The sequence below is a fragment of the Musca vetustissima genome, unplaced genomic scaffold, assembly GCF_032173495.1.
Source record: "Musca vetustissima isolate MV318-11 ecotype Yass unplaced genomic scaffold, APGP_CSIRO_Mvet_v1 utg35610, whole genome shotgun sequence".
Classification (NCBI taxonomy): Eukaryota; Metazoa; Arthropoda; class Insecta; order Diptera; family Muscidae; genus Musca; species Musca vetustissima.
The window spans coordinates 3,816-23,026 of record NW_026886921.1 but is presented as its reverse complement, the minus strand read 5'-3'; the positions used below and the strand labels follow the sequence as shown (position 1 = coordinate 23,026).

General features: G+C 33.6%; 3 protein-coding genes across 3 annotated transcripts; all 3 read right to left on the bottom strand.

Moving 5' to 3' along the window:
- Positions 1-4,095: 4,095 nt before the first annotated feature.
- On the bottom strand, positions 4,096-4,996 carry LOC133334391 (adult cuticle protein 1-like). Its single transcript, XM_061542687.1, has 2 exons — positions 4,954-4,996; positions 4,096-4,493 (listed from the first exon to the last, which is right to left on the bottom strand). Exons 1-2 carry the CDS (start codon positions 4,957-4,959, stop codon positions 4,107-4,109), a joined length of 393 nt encoding a protein of 130 aa, XP_061398671.1. The 5' UTR covers positions 4,960-4,996; the 3' UTR covers positions 4,096-4,106.
- Positions 4,997-9,781: 4,785 nt separating this feature from the next.
- LOC133334393 (adult cuticle protein 1-like) lies at positions 9,782-10,544 on the bottom strand. Its single transcript, XM_061542689.1, has 2 exons — positions 10,527-10,544; positions 9,782-10,148 (listed from the first exon to the last, which is right to left on the bottom strand). The coding sequence occupies exons 1-2, from the start codon at positions 10,530-10,532 to the stop codon at positions 9,798-9,800; spliced, it is 357 nt and encodes a 118-aa protein (XP_061398673.1). The 5' UTR covers positions 10,533-10,544; the 3' UTR covers positions 9,782-9,797.
- Positions 10,545-17,292: 6,748 nt separating this feature from the next.
- LOC133334392 (adult cuticle protein 1-like) lies at positions 17,293-18,156 on the bottom strand. The gene is made up of 2 exons (XM_061542688.1): positions 18,139-18,156; positions 17,293-17,678 (listed from the first exon to the last, which is right to left on the bottom strand). Exons 1-2 carry the CDS (start codon positions 18,142-18,144, stop codon positions 17,310-17,312), a joined length of 375 nt encoding a protein of 124 aa, XP_061398672.1. The 5' UTR covers positions 18,145-18,156; the 3' UTR covers positions 17,293-17,309.
- Between the last annotated feature and the right edge of the window lie 1,055 nt (positions 18,157-19,211).

The window sequence follows — 19,211 nt, the reverse complement described above, 5'->3', positions numbered from 1 at the left end:
AGCAGCTATATACAAATTTGAACCGATTTTCACGAAACTTAACACATATAATTCTAGACTAAGTTCAGTACGCTATGACAAATTTCATGCAAATCGAAAAATATATAGGGGGTTTGGTGCATCATTTACATAAAATCGAACGAAACTATATATGGCAAGTATATCTAAATTTGAACCGATTTTCACGAAACTTAGTGCATCATTATTCTAGACTCAGTTCAGTACGCTATGACATTATTTAAATTTATTGCGTGTGTGCTATAGCTTCCAATGTAACGATCAAAATCGGTATATGGCGAAATATATCTCTTATCCAGAAAAATTGTTTATGCAAGTATAAAAAAAACCAGTAAGGAAAGTAGTAAAGTCGGACTGGCCGACTATATGATACCCTTCACCAATTTGGGTATATTCTACATATGTATCCTAACAGACGACGCGTTTTTGTTACATATCTACATCTGAACCGATTTCAGGGAAACTTGCCAGAGACTAATTTATATTACATCAGTACGTTGTGTCAATCGGCCTAGCTATGGATCTTTTCACGCAGCTTAGCAACATCATTTTAGGCTTAATTCAGTACCCTATACCAAAATTCGTGCAAATCGAAATATATATTGGAACTTTGGTGCAACAATTACATAAAATCGGACGAAAATATATATAAACATATTTTCACGAAATTTAGCACACGTCATTCTAGCCTTAATTTAGTACACTATGACAAATTTCGTGCAAATCTAATGATTTTCAGAGACTTGGTGCATCACCAATTACTTAAAATCGGATCAAATACATATGGGAGCTATATCTAAATCTGAACCGATTTTCACGAAACTTTGCACACATCATTCTAGACTTAATTCAATACTCTATGCCAAATTTCGGGCAAATCGAAAGATATGTAGGGTTTTTGGTGCACCAATTACATTAAATCGGATGAAAATACGTATGGTAGCTATATCTAAATCTGAGCAGATTGCCACTAAACTTTGCACACATCATTCTAGACTTAATTCAGTACGCTATGCCAAAATTCGTGCAAATCAAAAGATTTCCAAGGCCTTTAGTGGACTATTTACTTAAAATCGGGAGAAGCTATATATGGGAGCTATATCTAAATCTGAACCGATTTTCAGGAAATTTAGCACACATCGTTCTAGACTTAATTAAGTACGCTATGCCAAATTGCGTGCAAATCGATGGATATATAGGGACATTGGTACACCATTTACCTGAAATCGGACGAAAATATATATGGGAGCTATATCTAAATCTGAACCGATTTTCACGAAACTTAACACACATCATTCTAGACCTAATTCAGTAGGCTATACCAAATTTGGTGCAAAATCGGGCGAAACTATATATGGGAGCTATATCTAAATCTGAACCGATTTTCACGAAACTTAGCACACGTCATTCTAGACTTAGTTCAATACGATATGCCAGAATGATTTTCAGGGACTTTGGTGCACCATTTACCTAAAATCGGGCGAAACTATATATGGGAGCTATATCTAAATCTGAACCGATTTTCACGAAACTTGGCACACATCATTCTAGACCTAAATCAGTAGGATATACAAAATTTCGTGCAAATCGAAAGATATTTAGGGACTTTGGTACCCCATTTACCTAAAATCGGACGAAAATATATATGGGAGGTATATCTAAATCTGGACCGATTTTTCCCAATTTCAATAGGGTTCGTCCTTGGGCCAAAGAAATGAGCTGTGCCAAATTTCATCCAATTCGGATCATAAATGCGACCTGTACTTTGTTTACAATTTAACATGGACAGACGGACGGACATGCATAAATCGACTCAGAAAGTGATTCTATGCATATTCTCAAAAGGAACCATGGGTCTATCTCGATTATTTTTGCCTGTGACAAACATATGCACAAAGACATAATACCCTGTACCACAGTGTGGTGAAGGGTATAAAAAGCAAAACGAAAAACAAATCTGAAATACTGAAAATTATTTCTTAACAATATTGTTAAGGCAAGACAACGTTTGCCGGGCCCGCTAGTATATATATATATATATATATACTATATATGAGAGCTATATCAAAATATGTTCCTATTTCGAACCAGTAAGGAAAGTAGTAGTATGGTACCCTTCACCACTTTCAGTGTATTAAACAGATGCATCCTTATAGACCACGTATTTTCGAAGGACGAAATTAGATAATCTAAAATATGTGATTTTTATCTAAATGTGAACCGACTTAAATCAATATATAAACATATCATTCTGTAACCTATGCTAAATTTTTCATATGAACAGATATAGAGTCGTTTGTTTGCAATGTTTTAAAATTATGTAAAACAATTTAAAGCAAATCTCAATCGGACAACAATTGAGTGCCTATCGACCATATTTCGGGTCTTATTGACTTAAAATCGGACGAAAGTATATAAGAAGATATATATCTAAATCAGAACCGAATTAAACGAAACTTTCCACACGTTAGGTTATACTAATTTCAGTGCGTTATGCAAAACTTTGTGCCGAAGGCAGTCATTAAGTACAAAAGCAACTGCTTTAATGACACTTTTTTAAATTTGGTGAATTTTTTATAATAAACGTTTCTATGGTACAAAAAGTCCATTTAAAAAAAGTGTCTTAAAATCGGATTAGATTAAACTATATATGGGAGCTATATCTAAATCTAAACCGATTTTAACAAAACCTAACACACGTTAGCTTATAAATAATGCAGTATATTGCACAAAATGTTGTTGCAATCGGCCTAACTTTGAGACTTTGGTGCACTCTTTATTTAAATTCGAACGAAAATATATATGGGAGCTATATCTAAATCTGGACCGATTTTAACAAAATTTGATTCACGTTAACATTTCTCAAGCTTTCTTGGATCGTTTTAAGCGAAATATAATGGATTTAAAGCGTCGTCTCATAACTGTTCATGAGACATGGATCCACCACTATACTCCAGAGACAAACGAACAATCCAAGCAATGGACTGAAGCCGGAGAAAGTGCCCAAAAGAAGGCAAAAACAATTCAATGGACTGGTAAGGTTGTGGCATCGGTTTTTTGGAAAGGTATTTTATTGATTGACTATCTGCAAAAGGGTAAAAAAATAAATTCAGAGTACTATTGTAACCTTTTGGATCAATTAAATTTAAAAATTCTAGAAAAACTTCCTGGCTTACAACACAAAAAAGAATTTTTCATTAAGACAACGCACCAGCGCACAAGAGTGTTTTAACAATGGCTAAAATCAATGAATTAAAATATGAGTTGCTGATTTAGCTCCCAGTGACGTTTACTTGTTTCCAAATATAAAAAAATCCTTGCTCGGAAGCTTTTTACCTCAAATGAAGATGCAATTAAAGTTGTAAACCACTATTTTGAAGACCTTGACTCAGAAAGTGATATTATGCACAATTTTGTTGTCGTTATATAAAGGTATTCCCACACGATATAGTCAATATTCGAAATTGACCATACCGCTGACAAAGGACAACTATTTTCAGCTATATCAATTCCTTCGAATGATAACGTATTAAGCCATGTCCTTCTCCTGACATGAATAGATAGCCTTAGAATGTTACACTGATCAATATTTCGATGAGTTACCAATGGAATAACTTTATTAATATACCCTGCATACTGTGGTAGGGAGTTTAAGACAAATAAATAAACTCAATATGTTTTTATTTTAAACTTTGTGTTTGTTCACATTTATTTACATTTTATATAAAAGTGTTTTTTATCTTTATTAGAGATTTGTTATTCTATATATCCTGAAGAGTTAAATGTTTGGCTATCATCGTGTCGACATATGGCTCACAATGTGGGATAGTGACTTAGGAGTGATTAGCAGGGTTTATGAAAATAGAATACGTGTTACAATAAAGTACCATGAAATATAGGCGAAAGGAAATATATAGTAAAGAGGCGATAGAAAGAGAAGCGTGCGAATGAAATGGTATAGAATAGAATTGTAATGAAGCTAAAGAGGATTTTTGAAGTTGTGACGTATGTCCAAGGGGTGTGTGAATTTCGGTAAGACAAAATTCAGGTACTGCAGTCAATTCTAAAATTTTATCCAAAGATTTAATTTAAACAGTGCCGGGAGCAGGTTGTAGATTAACTGAGGCAACAGATTGAGCATGCCCAGCCAATGGAGCAACATGAACAGCACCACGTGTCTTGGCAACAAAGGTACCACTATGAGCTGGCACAACAGCAGGAGCAGCGACAACATGTGGAGCGGCAACAACAGCTGGGGCTGGAACAACAGCGGGAAGAGGGCCGGAAACAACTTGTACTGGTCCAGGACCGACAACAACCTGAGGGGGATGTGCCGCAACTGTAACAGCAGCATGAGGATGAGCACCAACTACTACAGTACCAGGAACTGGTCCACCGACAACAACTGGTCCCCATGGAATAACTGAGGAGTTGGCACCCAAAGCTAAAGCAAGCAAGACTACGGCAATGGCGAACTGAAAATAACGAAAGAAATGGAAAGTTACAATATAAATAACTATTTGTGAGTTTATACATTTTATTTCATCGACTATGTATGATGTTCAGGTGTATTGATAAAATACACATTTTAAACACAACTGTATATTCACAAAAATAGTGTCGCGATTAAAGCATTTGCCTTTCGCTTAATCTTTTTTATTCTATAAAACTATTCTTCTCTTCAATTTCTTCTCTTGAATTTTATTTAATTTTTCGTAGAAATCATAGCCACATTTCCTTTACAGTGATCCTTCTACGTCCAATACCAAACAGTTTTATCAACTTAATTTATATAATATCCTGATGGAGGATATAATAAATTTGTTCCGCCTGTAGTCACATTTTTTAATAGTTTTCAATATGTTTATCCTTCACATCAACATTTTATGTAATTTCGATTCATTGTTCACTTAATCCATTTTCTACTCAGCTCACCTTCATGTTTGCTATTTTGTTATTTGTAAAACGTTAGAAATAATTCTACTGACATTTCAGTTTAAACCCGACCTTTTATAGCAAACCAATTCCATTCCGAAGATATTAACTGTAAACATTTACATATTTCTTTTGTTCTATTTTCCATTATTTTAATTAACGAACATTCATCTCCCACTCATTCCCCCCTCAAGATAACATACCGGCAAATGCATTTCATTATGTCCAGTATTTATTGAAACAAACAATTCCAGAACTTATTTCAACCACTTCAATGTCAACCTACACCAACGTCAACATTAAACACCTGAGTTGTTTTTACTTCGATACATGTAAATGTAAACTGACCAAACAAAATTAGAATTGTGTGCAAACTCAACAAACCCGGAGAAATAAAATCTACATTGATAATAGCATTAAAGGCGTGGTTTTCTATGACGATCCTAAATGACTGAAATATGAAGCCAAACACACTAAAGTCTATGTCTTTTATCTAATTAGAGAGTAGTAAGTTGTTAAAAATGGTCAACCATGAGCGCTATTGTTTATATGAGAAGAATACAAAATTAATCGACTAACATACTAAAGAACAAATAAATTGGACGTATCAAATTTAATATACTCTTTATCATAGAGGTTACATTGATTTTGGAAGATGACTATTGGTGCTTATAATTGGTGGCTATTCCTAATTCATATTATATATACCCTGCACCATATTATGAATATTGTGTTAGCTGTATATAATGTTCGTTTCTTCGTTTGTAACACCTCGAAATAATGATTTCCTAGATAGTATATATATTCTACATAATGTCGTTCTAGAAGGTTACTACATTTGATGTGGAATTAATGAATCAAATCGGTTACACCATTCGGATTCTTCCATTATCATTAGGTACCCAATCTCCCTTTCAACAGTTGTATGATTATACCCTTAACCACACTGTGGTACATGGTATTATGTCTTTGTATAATACACTAGCTGGACCCGAGGCACTTCGCTGCCCCTGCCGAAGTTATCAACGTTAACTTCGTTATCAACGTTAAATTTCAATATACATACATATGCATTTTATGTATTTCAAAACATATCCTCATCGTTCCAAGATATATTCTCATCTGATCCTTAGTTGCATCCAATCTTAAAATACGCATATAGCAAATGTTCATACACATATTCTTTCAGATGTATGAATACTTTTGATGCTATTCCGCATCCATGTGTACTTTGTCTAACCTATATTACTTCCATGGGATCGCATAACGTACTGTAAACATTTAAGTAAAATCTGTTCAGTGATTTTAGGTCCACAAACAATATATTTTCTATACACATATATAAATCATGTTGTAAGGATGCGTATTTACACCCACGTTACTCAGAATTATTTCGAGGTATGATTACGTTCGACAATACAACTCCGCATCCACGCGGAATATTAGAACTTCATATAACCTATGTTATTCCTAGTGCATGTCATGGCGTTCTGTGAAAATCTCAGGAGAATCTTTTCATGCTTTCTATTTCCAATATGCTGATTTTAAAAATGCAGTAGAATGTAAATTTTCCGCTGGTCGCACCATGTTCATTTTTAGATGATGACGTGTATTTGCATCCACGTTAATCTGACAAATTTTTAAGCCGTTATCTATTTACAGGTTTTTGAGGTACCACTACTATTGATACTTTAATGCGCATCCACAGGGGATTTTTGAAGTTTGTCTAGCCACTGTAGCCAATGTTACCCACGGGCAACAAAATGTTTTAGAGATTAAATTGAATATGCAGCTAGTAGATGGATATTTTTGGATTTCATATGTCAAGACCTGATTATGAACGACACATATCAAAACAAAAATCTAAAATATTCAAATTTTTGGTAATGTTGTGAGTTTTACAATATAGAGACCAGTAAGGAAAGTAGTAAAGTCGGACTGGGCCGACTATATGTTACCCTTCATCAATTTGGGTATATTCTACATATGTATCCTAACAGACGTTCGAAGGAACATTGACGTGAAATTGAACGAACTTAAAAGTGTCACCTTTATCTACATGTAAAACGAATAACATAAATCATTACACATGCCTATGCTAAATTTTGAAAATCGATTTAAAGCAAACTTGAGACACACTATTTGATATGCTGCACTGTTTCAAATTTAATCTAAATCAATAAGCACGAATAGGTCGAAATTATATGTGGAAGCTATGCTATGTCTAAATCTGAACCGATTTGAAGGAAACTTGCCAAACATAATTTTATATTAACTTAAGTACGCTGTATCAATCGACCTCGCTATGGATCTTTAGTGCACCATTTACTGAAAATCGGACGAAAATATACATAGGAGGTATTGTAACTTAGCTCACATCGTTCCAGACTTAATTTAGTACACTATACGAAAAATCGTGTAAATCGAGAAATATATCGGGGCTTTGATGCTCCATTAACATAAAATCGGACAAAAATATATATGGGAGCTATATCTAAATCTGAACCGATTTGCACGAAACTTAGCATACATCAATTTTGACTTAATTCAGTACGCTGTAACAAATTTCGTGCAAATCGAAATATATAGAGCGAATTTGGTGCACCTTTTACATTAAATCGGACGAAAATATATATGGGAGCTGTATCTAAATCTGAACCCATATTCACGAAACTTAGCACGCATCATTCTAGACTTAATTCAGTGCGCTGTACAAAATCGAAAGATATATAGGGACTTTGCTGCACCCTATACATTAAATCGGAGGAAAATAGATATGGGTGCTATATCTAAATCTGAACCTTTTTCACCAATTTCAATAGGGCTCGTGCTTGGGCCAAATGAATGAGCTGTACCAAATTTCATCCAAATTGGATTATAAATGCGGACATGCATAAATCGCTTCGTACTCGAATTGTACAAATTCTGTCACCAGTATTACTTTTTTGATTCTTATATCTGCCTTTATCATTTTGATAAAAATCAATTGCGAACAGCTTAGATTTAGATATAGCTCCCAAATATATTTTCTTAAAATGCGCTATAGTGCTGCATACCGATTGACATATGTAAATTTTCCTTAATATCGATCCAGACTTTCATACACCTCACATACTGAAAAATATTCCGGCTTTCTTTAATAAAGACTTTCGAAATCGATTTGCTTCTATGACGATTTAAGCATGTCCGTTGAGCGCGTTTTCAAACGAATTCGCTGATATTTGATACATTGGGTTCTTATTGGGACCAAATATCTCCTCTAAAAATTATAAATAACGTTGCATTTTTTCCGGTAGCCCTCATATAACGGTATCCCTAAATTGTCCGTATTTTGGGGGTTTTTAACGCATTTTTCGACCGAATTCGCTGAAATTTGGTACTTTAAGTTCTTATTGGAAATTTCTCCACTAAAAATTATAAATATAGGTCATTTTTTATTTTTCTGGTAGACCCCATATAACGGTCCCCCCAATTTTTGGTATTTTTGGGTTCTTAAGTGCGTTTTTCAACCGAATTCGATGAAATTTAATACATTAGGTTCTTATTGTGGTACCAAATCTTTCCACCAAAAATTATAAATATAGGTCCAGTTTTTCTTGTAGCCCCCATATAATGGTACCCAAATTTTCGGCATTTTGAGTTTCTTGAGCGCGTTTTTCAACCGAATTCGTGGTAAATTGGTATTTGTTACCATATACGACTACAAAGTATATGGTAACAAATATCCCTTTTAGGGGTATATATTTAATATAACACAATTTTTTAAACCCTCCACCATAGTATGTGGATTAGTATATAACTTTGCAATCTAAATTGCAGTAGTTTGAGTGTTGTATACTCTTCCATGCGTTAATAGTAACAGTCCACGCTTTAGGGGTTTCAGATTTTACGAAAAAAAATTGCTGAAATTTGTATTTGGTGTACAGAATGGTTTACATAAATCGGTTTGTAAAATTATCGATATATATATATATATATATATTAAAATATAATAATTTAGGTTGCGTTTGTTGAAATCAGACTAAAATCCGAAACAAATTATATTCGAAGATGATTTCATGACTAGGAATATGGGCAATATATGGCAACACATCATTTTTTTAGTAGTTGTATATATTATACGAGTTTGATGTATCATTTACAATAAAATCTTACGAAAATATATTTGGTACCCTATATAAATTTGTATCTCAATCAGACAAATATTAGCACTGCGGTGGACTATTTTAAACTACGGCGAAACTATATATGGGATCTATATCTAAATCTGAACTGATTTCAAAAATTTTCAATATATTACATCATTGGGTCATAATAATGAGCTATATACTATTTCATCCGGTTCTCTATTTACCGTATTTTCAATATGTTAGCTCAATTTTGCTACTTTGTTTTATATTAAAATTTAAAATTTGCATTTCTGTAATTTTTGGATCATAGGATAATGTAAATAAATGTTGTCAGCCACTTCAGACCTACATTCCCTCTTCATTATTTCACTCATATTAAAACAATCACAAATTTGTTTTATTTTCATTATTTATTTGACTTAGAGACAAACGGCAGACTGTACAAAAGTTATAAATCTAAATCACATGGGATTGAAAATAAAGGATGAAGGTATAGTAGAAAGATACAAACAAATTAGATGAAGAAATATGTGAAAATCTGATAGATAGAGACTTCTAATTTCACAATTTTTAAACATGTTTCCAAAAATAAACTAAATAAGGTGAAGGTTGTCCATTAATGCGGTTGAGAAAATCTCTAAGATCTCCCACTCAATGTTGATCACAACTTTAGTTTCATAATAGTAGGTATCCTAATTTTTCCATAGAAGAAATTTAAACGGTTCCTGGTGCAGGCTGTAGGTTAACGGAGGCAACAGATTGAGCATGACCGGCCAATGGAGCAACATGTACGGCACCACGAGTCTTGGCAACAAATGTACCACTATGAGCTGGAACAACAGCAGGAGCAGGGACAACAGCAGGAAGAGGGCCGGAAACAACTTGTACTGGTCCAGGACCGACAACAACCTGAGGGGGATGAGCCGCAACTGTAACAGCAGCAGGAGGATGAGCACCGACTACTACAGTACCGGGAAGTGGACCACCGACAACAACTGGTCCCCATGGAAGAACTGAGGAATTGGCACCCAAAGCCAAAGCAAGCAAGACTACGGCGATGACGAACTGAAAATAACAAATGAAATGGGAAAGTTACAATATAAATCACTACTTTTGTTTTAATCAAAATGTTTGGATTCAACGTTAAATATTTCATCGACCGTTTGATGTTTAGATTTATTGGAAAAATCAAAACTTTATACACAATTGCATGTTTTTCTATAAAATTCTTTTTTCTCCATTTCTAATACCAAAAAAGTTTTATGGACGTTATGTGCAATATCCTTTTGGGGAGTAAAATCCTTTTGCTCCGACAGGATAACACATTTTTAATATTGTTAATTTATTGCACTATTTGTTTATCCTTCACACCAAGATTTTATGTTATTTCGATTTATTTTATATCCTTCATTAAATTGTCCACTTAATCCATTTTCAGCTCACCTTCATGTTTGCTATTTGGTTATTTGTAAAACGTTAGAAATAAATCTACTGGCATTTCAACTTTGATCAAAGCTTTTATAGCAAGCCAAACCAAACCAATTCTATTCCCAACATACATATTGTAAAAAAATTACATATTTCTTTTGTTCTATTTAATTATTTAACATTCATTACGGGCTCACTCCACTACATAGAAAACACCCCGCCAATGCATTTCATTGTGTCCAGTTTATGTAAGAACAAACAATTCCAGAACTTATTTCAACAACTTCAATGTCAACCTACACCAACCACCATAATAAACACCTGAGTTATTTTCACATCGTTACATGTAAATGTAAAGTGACGAAATAAAATTAGTTACTTACATTATTACTTTGGTTCCTAATGACGGTCAACGGTCAATGTTGTCAATGTTCCTCCAATGATGCTACGTCTGTTTTATTTGCAGGATATAGTTCATATGAACATCTCTTGTATGTTTTCAAAGTGCTGAAGGATATCATATAGTCGTCCTCGAACGAATTTTGAACTTTCCCTATGTATTTGTACCAACCAAGATGCAACCAAATACGTTAAAACTTAAAAGGATAAGTAAATTTTTTGTGTATATGCAAAAGCTTGGTTCAATATTGGAAACATTTTCCAATAACGGAAAAGACTCGCTTGTGACATCTTGTTTCAAAAAAGTAACCAATTTGGCAGTATCTGGTGTTATTAACACTAGATTGCCGAAAGCCGTCATTTTGACCGTTTTTCAATTTCAAGTAAAAAAACAATTGTGTAAATTATGTCGCAGCTTTTTAAAATTTTGGTGACTTTTTGTGTCGCATAGAACTACTTTTATAAATCATTGTTGCTGCTTCTTCCCCCTTTCATTCCCGTATTCACATGTGCTATACCTACATTGCCTAAAATCGGTCATTTTGACCTCTAGTCAAATATTAAATAATAAAACTACTTTTAATATAGTATTAAGTAAATTTCGTCTATGGCCAGATCTAGTCGAGTTCACTCTTTAAGTAAACACTTACTTTTTTCGAACATTTTGTCAGCGTTCTTATTTTTCAAAAAGGGAAACTCGAGAGCCCTCCCACCGAAAACAAATAATAACAAACGTTTTGTATGATTGTAGATAATGTAAAAAATATTAAAAAATTAGTGTAAAAAAATGTCTTTACATAATAAAGATTCTTTCAGAATGAGGTCATTTTGACCGATTTTAGGCGATTTGGTCTATAAAAAATTCTAGTCTTTCTAGTATTAATAATAGTGTTAACATTCGGCTAAATGACATTATTGACCAGTTTCAATTTTCATATGTTATATTTCACGCAGCCACATTAGAGTCTGGCCTAACTAGGATAACTCCCCAGTCCTGCCATAACAAAATTTTCTTTTATGTAAAATGAATTCAATTCGATTTGATGCTAGAATGATTGCAATCAACAGTCTTATTTATATCGGCATAGAAATTTACGCTGAATAAGAATTTATATTTTTGATGTGTTAAAAATAAAACAAAAACCAGTAAGGAAAGTAGTAAAGTCGGACGGGGCCGACTATATGATACCCTTCACCACTATGGGTATATTAAACAGGACTATTAACATGAAATTGGATGAAATAAAATATGTGATATATAACTAAGTGTGAATCTACATAGATCTACGTAATTCTATGCACAATTTCAGCAACATTTCAGAAAATCTGACAAACATGAGGAGTTTGATGCACCATTTACTTCAAATCGGACGAAAATATATATGGAAGCTATATCCAAATATGAACCGATTCCAACGAAACTTGTCACAGGTTAGGTTATACAAATGTCAGTACGTTTTGTTCCTATCCTATTGATTCCTTGGTGTGTCAATTACTTAAAAGGGAGCTGTATCTACATCTCAACCGATTTTCACGAAACTTGTCACACATCATTCTGGACTAAATTCAGTACGCTATGTAAAATTTCGTACATATCGAAAGATATATGTGGACTTTGATGCACCATTTACATTAAATCGGATGAAAAATTTCGTGCAAATCGAAGGACTATTTGGTGCACCATTTACATGAAATTGGACGAGACTATACATGGGATCTATATCTAAATCTGGACCAATTTTCATGAAACAAGGCAGACATCACTCCAGGCTCAATTCAGTACGTTATGCCAAATTTCGTGCAAATCGAAAGATATATAGGGACTTTGGTGCACCATTTACATGAAATCTGACGAAACTATATATGGGAGCTATATAGAAATCTGGACCGATTTTCTCGAAACTTGGCAGACATCATTCTAGATTTAATTCAGTACGTTATGCCAAATTTCGTTCAAATCGAAAGATATATAGGGACTTTGGTGCACCATTTACATGAAATCGGACGAAACTATATATGGAAGCTATATCTAAATCTGGACCGATTTCCACGAAACTTAGCACACATAATTTTATACCTAATTCAGTATTCTATACCAAATGTCGTGCAAATCGAGAGATGCATAGGGACTTTGGTACATCATATACATAAAATCGGGCGAAACTATATATGGGAGCTATATCTAAATCTGGACCGATTTTCACGTCATTCTAGGCTTAATTCAATACACTACGCGAAAATTCGTGCAAATCAAATGATTTTCAGGGACTTTGGTGCACCATTTACATGAAATCGGACGAAACTATATATGGGAGGTATATCTAAATCTGAACTGATTTCCTCAAAACTTGCCAGACATCACTCTACGCTTAATTCAGTACGTTATACCAAATTTCGTGCAAATCGAAGGATATATAGGGACTTTTACATGAAATCGGACGAAACTATATATGGGAGCTATATCCAAATCTGAACCGATTTTCACGAAACTTGGCAGACATCATTCTAGACCTAAATGATTAGGCTGTACCAAATTTCGTGGAAATCGAATGATATATAGGGACCGTTTACGTTAAATCGGTTAAATATATATTGGAGCTATATCTAAATCTGAACCGATTTTTCCCAATTTCAATAGGGTTCGTCATTGGGCCGAATAAGCGACCTATGCCAAATTTCATCCAATTCGGATCATAAATGCGACCTGTACTTTGTTTACAATTTAACATCGACAGACAGACGGACGGATGGACGGACGGACATGTATAAATCGATTTAGAAAGTGATTCTATGCATATTCTCAAAAGGAACCATGTGTCTATCTCGTTTCCTTTTGCCTGTTACAAACATATGCACAAAGACATAATACCCTGTACCACAGTGTTGTGAAGGGTATAAAAACAGTAGGGAAAGTTCACCTGGGCCGACTATATGATACCCTTCACCACTTTGGCTATATTCAGATGAATCCTAACAGATGTCGCATTTGCAACCGATACTAAATTATTCATTTGGTCAGATATAGAAGCTATATCTAAATCTGAACAGATTTCAGGAAACTTAACACACAACATTCTAGACCTAATTCATTACCCTGCACTATAGATAATTTCACCTGTTTTTGAGACAAAAATTAATAACAGCGGTGTTAAACGATTTTTTGACTTTTTAAATGATTTATATGTACAAGAAAGAGAAAACGCAGATTTCCACAGTACAAACCGGATATAACGAATAACGGTTATAAGCAACTAAACATATAACGAACAAAGCAAATTCTTTCTCAGATATTTTCAATACTTTTCATAAACACAACAAACGATTGAAAACAATTGGGTTAGTGGGTTAACAAAATTTCAACCCCGCGATTAGATTTTTAAAGGAATAATTATTACAATGTTGTATATTTTTCCGGATCCCTTAATAACAATTAATTCAGTACCCATTAATACTCTTTAAAGTTATTAATATGTAAAAGTGAGATAAAACCATGCTTACTACAGGCGAACACGATTATAGTAAACACTGGATATACTGAACAATTTTTTTTCATATGCCACTTTTTAATTTTTAATCAATTCTGAAAAAAATAAATTTTTGATGGTTTATATTCTAAAGGGAACTCAAGCCCGACATTTTCTCTTCTCCACTTTTTAGTTTTTTTCTCATAATCTTTCCTTCGACAACCTATTTGCGGTTTGCGGTTTACGATTCCCGTTATTTATTTTGTAATCAAAATTCGTGTGTATTCGTTTTTTCGTGGAAAAGTTCTATCTTCCTATGTCATTCGGTCCATCTTGACAAATGCAAGCAAAATAACCTAACCTATAATTTGACGTACTTTTAGTCCATATTGTTATTATTGCCAACTTTACTTGCGGGGGCGTTGTAAACAACAATATGTGTGCATGCTTTTATTTCTTTCATCAAACCAAATATCGAAAATTTTATTGTTTTTTATTCTGAGGTTCCCTACAAAAAAACTGATATATCCTGAAAAACGCAAAATAGTAATTTTAAGACCTAATGGAATCAATTTAGAAGGCTTCCATTAATATATTTCAGGTGTCAAAAGATTAAACAAATTTAAACATTTTAGTAAAAGTCTATCTAAAATGACTTATGTGTAAAAAATAAACACATTATTTTATTATAGTCTCCTATGTAAATTTTGAATCGCTACACAAACGTATTAACAAATATTATATTAAATAAACAGCACACATCACCGCCAATACTCTCCCGGTTTAATTTTGATGGTTATGCTTTGTATTTAGCGGTTTTAAAAGTTTTAAAATACGCCTTGATTTAAAAAAAAAATATTTCTTTAATGCCAAAAAAGATATTATTTTTCAAAATTGAAAAAAAAATACTTTTTGCCTAAAAAACTGTCTAAATTACCTATAGTGCGCTGTGCCAAATTTCGTGCATACCGAAAGATATATAGGTACTTTGGTGTACCATTTACATTAAATCGGACGAAAATATATATGGGAGCTATATCTAAATCTGAACCGATTTTTCCCAATTTCAATAGGGTTCGTCCTTGGGCCAAATAAGTGATCTATGTCAAATTTCATCCAAATCGGAACATTAATGCGACCTGCAGTTTGTTCACAAAAATACATTTGACGGACAGACAGACGGACGGACATGCGTAAATCGACTCAGAAAGTGATTCTATGCATATTCTCAAAAGGAACCATGTGTCTATCTCGTTTCCTTTTGCCTGTTACAAACATATGCACAAAGACATAATGCCCTGTACCACAGTGTGGTGAAGGGTATAAACAGCCCTTAAATAACATCGAAATTATGTTACATAGTATTACAATAATGTCTCTGATTAACAATTTACATGGAATCGGATAAAAATATATATGAGAACGGTACCCTTTGCCATTGAATCGATAGGGTTTGGTCAAGAGCCAAACAAAGAAGCTGTGCTAAATTTCATCACATTCGAATAGTAAATGCGTCCCACGAGGTGTTGCAAACGTCAATACTGTAAAAACTTACTACAACTCATTGGACACCCATTAGGTGTTTAGTGTAACATTAACATAGAATCGAACGAAAATATTAACAGGAGGAATATCTTAATCTGAAGCGATTTCATCCAAACTTACCAGACGTTATTTTAGACACATTTTTATACGTTGTGCAAAATGTTGTACTAATCGGATAAACGTTAGATCTTTGGTCCATCACTTACTTAAAATCTGACGAAAGTATATAGGGGAGCTATATCTAAATCCGAACAAATTCCAACAAAATATTACACACGTCAATTTGTACTTAATTCGCTACATTGTGCAAGATTTTGTGACTTGTTTGACGTATGTAGGAACTATATCCAAATCAAAAACGTTTTGATTTGATAAATGAGTTGCACCAAATTTCTTCTCATTCAGATAAAAATGCGTCTTGTACCTTGTTCCGTAAATACAACGACAGCAAACGCCCATGAATAAATCAAATCGGAAAGTGATTCTAACATACTGCAAAAAGTTACCACGTATTTATCTCGTTTCTTTTTGTCTGTTGCAAATATATACACAAATATATAATACCCTGTACCACAATGTGGTGAAGGGTATGAAGAAAATTGGAGGAAGGTTGGATATTTGTCGCAATATATCTTAACCTTATTAACAACACATTTCATGTAAATGGAATGAGAATACAGTCATTGGTGCATCGGTCGAAATTATACATAGGAGCTGTATCTAAATCTGAACCGAATGAAACTTACCACATGACCCAACTTGGTACGCTATGACAAGTTTCGTTTTAATCCGACATACCTTAGGAGTTCGGTGACTTTACCTAACATCGGACGAATATATTTATGGAAGCTATATAAGTATACGTGGAACCGATATCGATAAAACTTTATACGCTTCATTTTAGACTCAAACAGCCTTCGGTGCACTCGTGTAAAAACGTCGTGATTCTGAAATCTGAACCGATTTTCAAAAAAAGTCATCTATACCGGAACATAAATACACCCTCTATTTGTTTACGAACAAACATGAATCGATTCAATTACACTCATATTAGACCAATTAATCACCAGATTGGTTTATATTGATTTTTTATTTGACAAATTGCAGACTGTGTACTAGTTGAAATCCGAAAATCATTGGGATAGAGAAGAATTAAAGAAGGTTATGTATTAAGATACATGCAGATGACAGATGAAGAAAAATATGAAAGTAAGATATGTAGATAATGACTTCTAATTTCACAATGTTTAAACAAGTTTACCAAATTAACTAAATAAGGTGAAGGATGTCCATTATTATGTGTGTGAACATCTCTAAGATTTCACACTCAATATTAATTACAACTTTAATTTAATGATAGTATTTATTCTAATTTTTACACAGATGGAATTTAAACGGTTCCTGGTGCAGGTTGTAGGTTAACGGAGGCAACAGATTGAGTATGACCGGCCAATGGAGCAACATGTACAGCACCACGAGTCTTGGCAACAAAGGTACCACTATGTGCTGGCACAACAGCAGGAGCAGCGACAACAGCTGGGGCGGGGACAACGGCAGGAAGAGGGCCGGAGACAACTTGTACCGGTCCAGGACCGACAACAACCTGAGGGGGGTGTGCAGCAACTGTAACAGCGGCGGGGGGATGTGCACCTAGTACAACTGTACCGGGTAGGGGACCACCGACAACAACTGGTCCCCAAGGAAGAACTGAAGAGTTGGCTCCCAAAGCCAAAGCAAGCAAGACTACGGCAATGACGAACTGAAAATAACGAATGAAATGGAAAAGTTTAAGTGAAATTTTAATTGAAATTTTTGGTGTCGATGTTAAATATTTCATCGATAATGTATAATATTTCGTTGTATTGATAAAATCCCCACTTTAAACACAATTGCATGTTTACAAAATTTCAAAAATAATTTCGTGACTGAAACATTGTTATTAAAGTTAATCGTCTCCAAAAATTCTAAATATCCGTTGAAATTTATTTAATTTTTGGTAGAAAATCCTTATTTAGCGATCTTCCACTCCTAATACCACAATGTTTTATAGACGTAATATATACAATATCCTTATGGAGGGTAAAATCCTTTTGCTGAAACTGGATAAACACTTTTTTAATATTTTTCAGTTTTTTATTTTTCCCACCAACATTTTATTTTATATTTTATACTTCATATCCTTCTTAAAATATCCTTAATCCATTTTCTACTCCGCTCACCTTCATGTTTGCTATTTGGTTATTTGTAAAACGTTAGAAATAATTCTACTGACATTTCAGGTTTGATGCAACCTTTTATACCAAAGCAATTCTATTCCCAACATATTGTAAAAAATTTACATATTTGTTTTGTTCTATTTTTTATTCATTCCGGGCTTACACCGCTAGGTAGATAAAACGCCGCCAATGCATTTTAAAATGTCCAGTTTTTATTACAACAAATAATTCCAGAAATTATTTCAACAAAAGCAATGTCAAACAAAACCAGATTTGTGTGCGAAGTCAACCAACCCGGAGAAATATAAATTGCACACACTATTGCATAAATACTTTGGTGCATAATGACAATCAACGCCGATATATTTCCCTATATATGTTTAACAAACCCAACTTAAATCGGTGCTCTGCTAATAGTACCAACCACCATCATAAATGGTAAGCATATTAAAAACTGATATTTCATATAGCGAATGTGATTCGATATGGTCCATTTATTGCACATCGTAACATTTTATATCAAACCTTTATTCAATCTGAAGATGGAATCGCCCATCTGGATAGTGAACTTTTTCATAAAAATGTATATATCATGTAAAGCCAATTATACTTTGTTTTGGTCCAAAATCTGGGATGTTATAAATATAATGTCAGATTTTTATATTCAAACTAAAATGGCGTCTGTTTACCCCGAAACATAAATCAAAATTGATAGTTTTTGCTACGAAGATTTTTTACGCAATGAGAATCCAAAATACTATCGGCCAAATTGACTGGACTGTAAAACCGAAATATTATCGTATTATCGAGCTTCTATATTAATATTATTAAATGTTTTAGGATCAACATAGCAAGAAATCCTGGTTTATTTATTACGGGCATAACATTAAAATTGAAATTAAGCGAATATGGGGTCTTTTTACACCGAAACTTAAGCCTAAATTGATAGGTTTTCCTACATGTCCGAAATCCCCATATTCTAAACCCGATATATTATCGTATTATATATGTGCTAATATTTATCATCAGAAATGGTTTTATTGGTTTTCAAAGTATTCTTCAGCATAATTGTATGC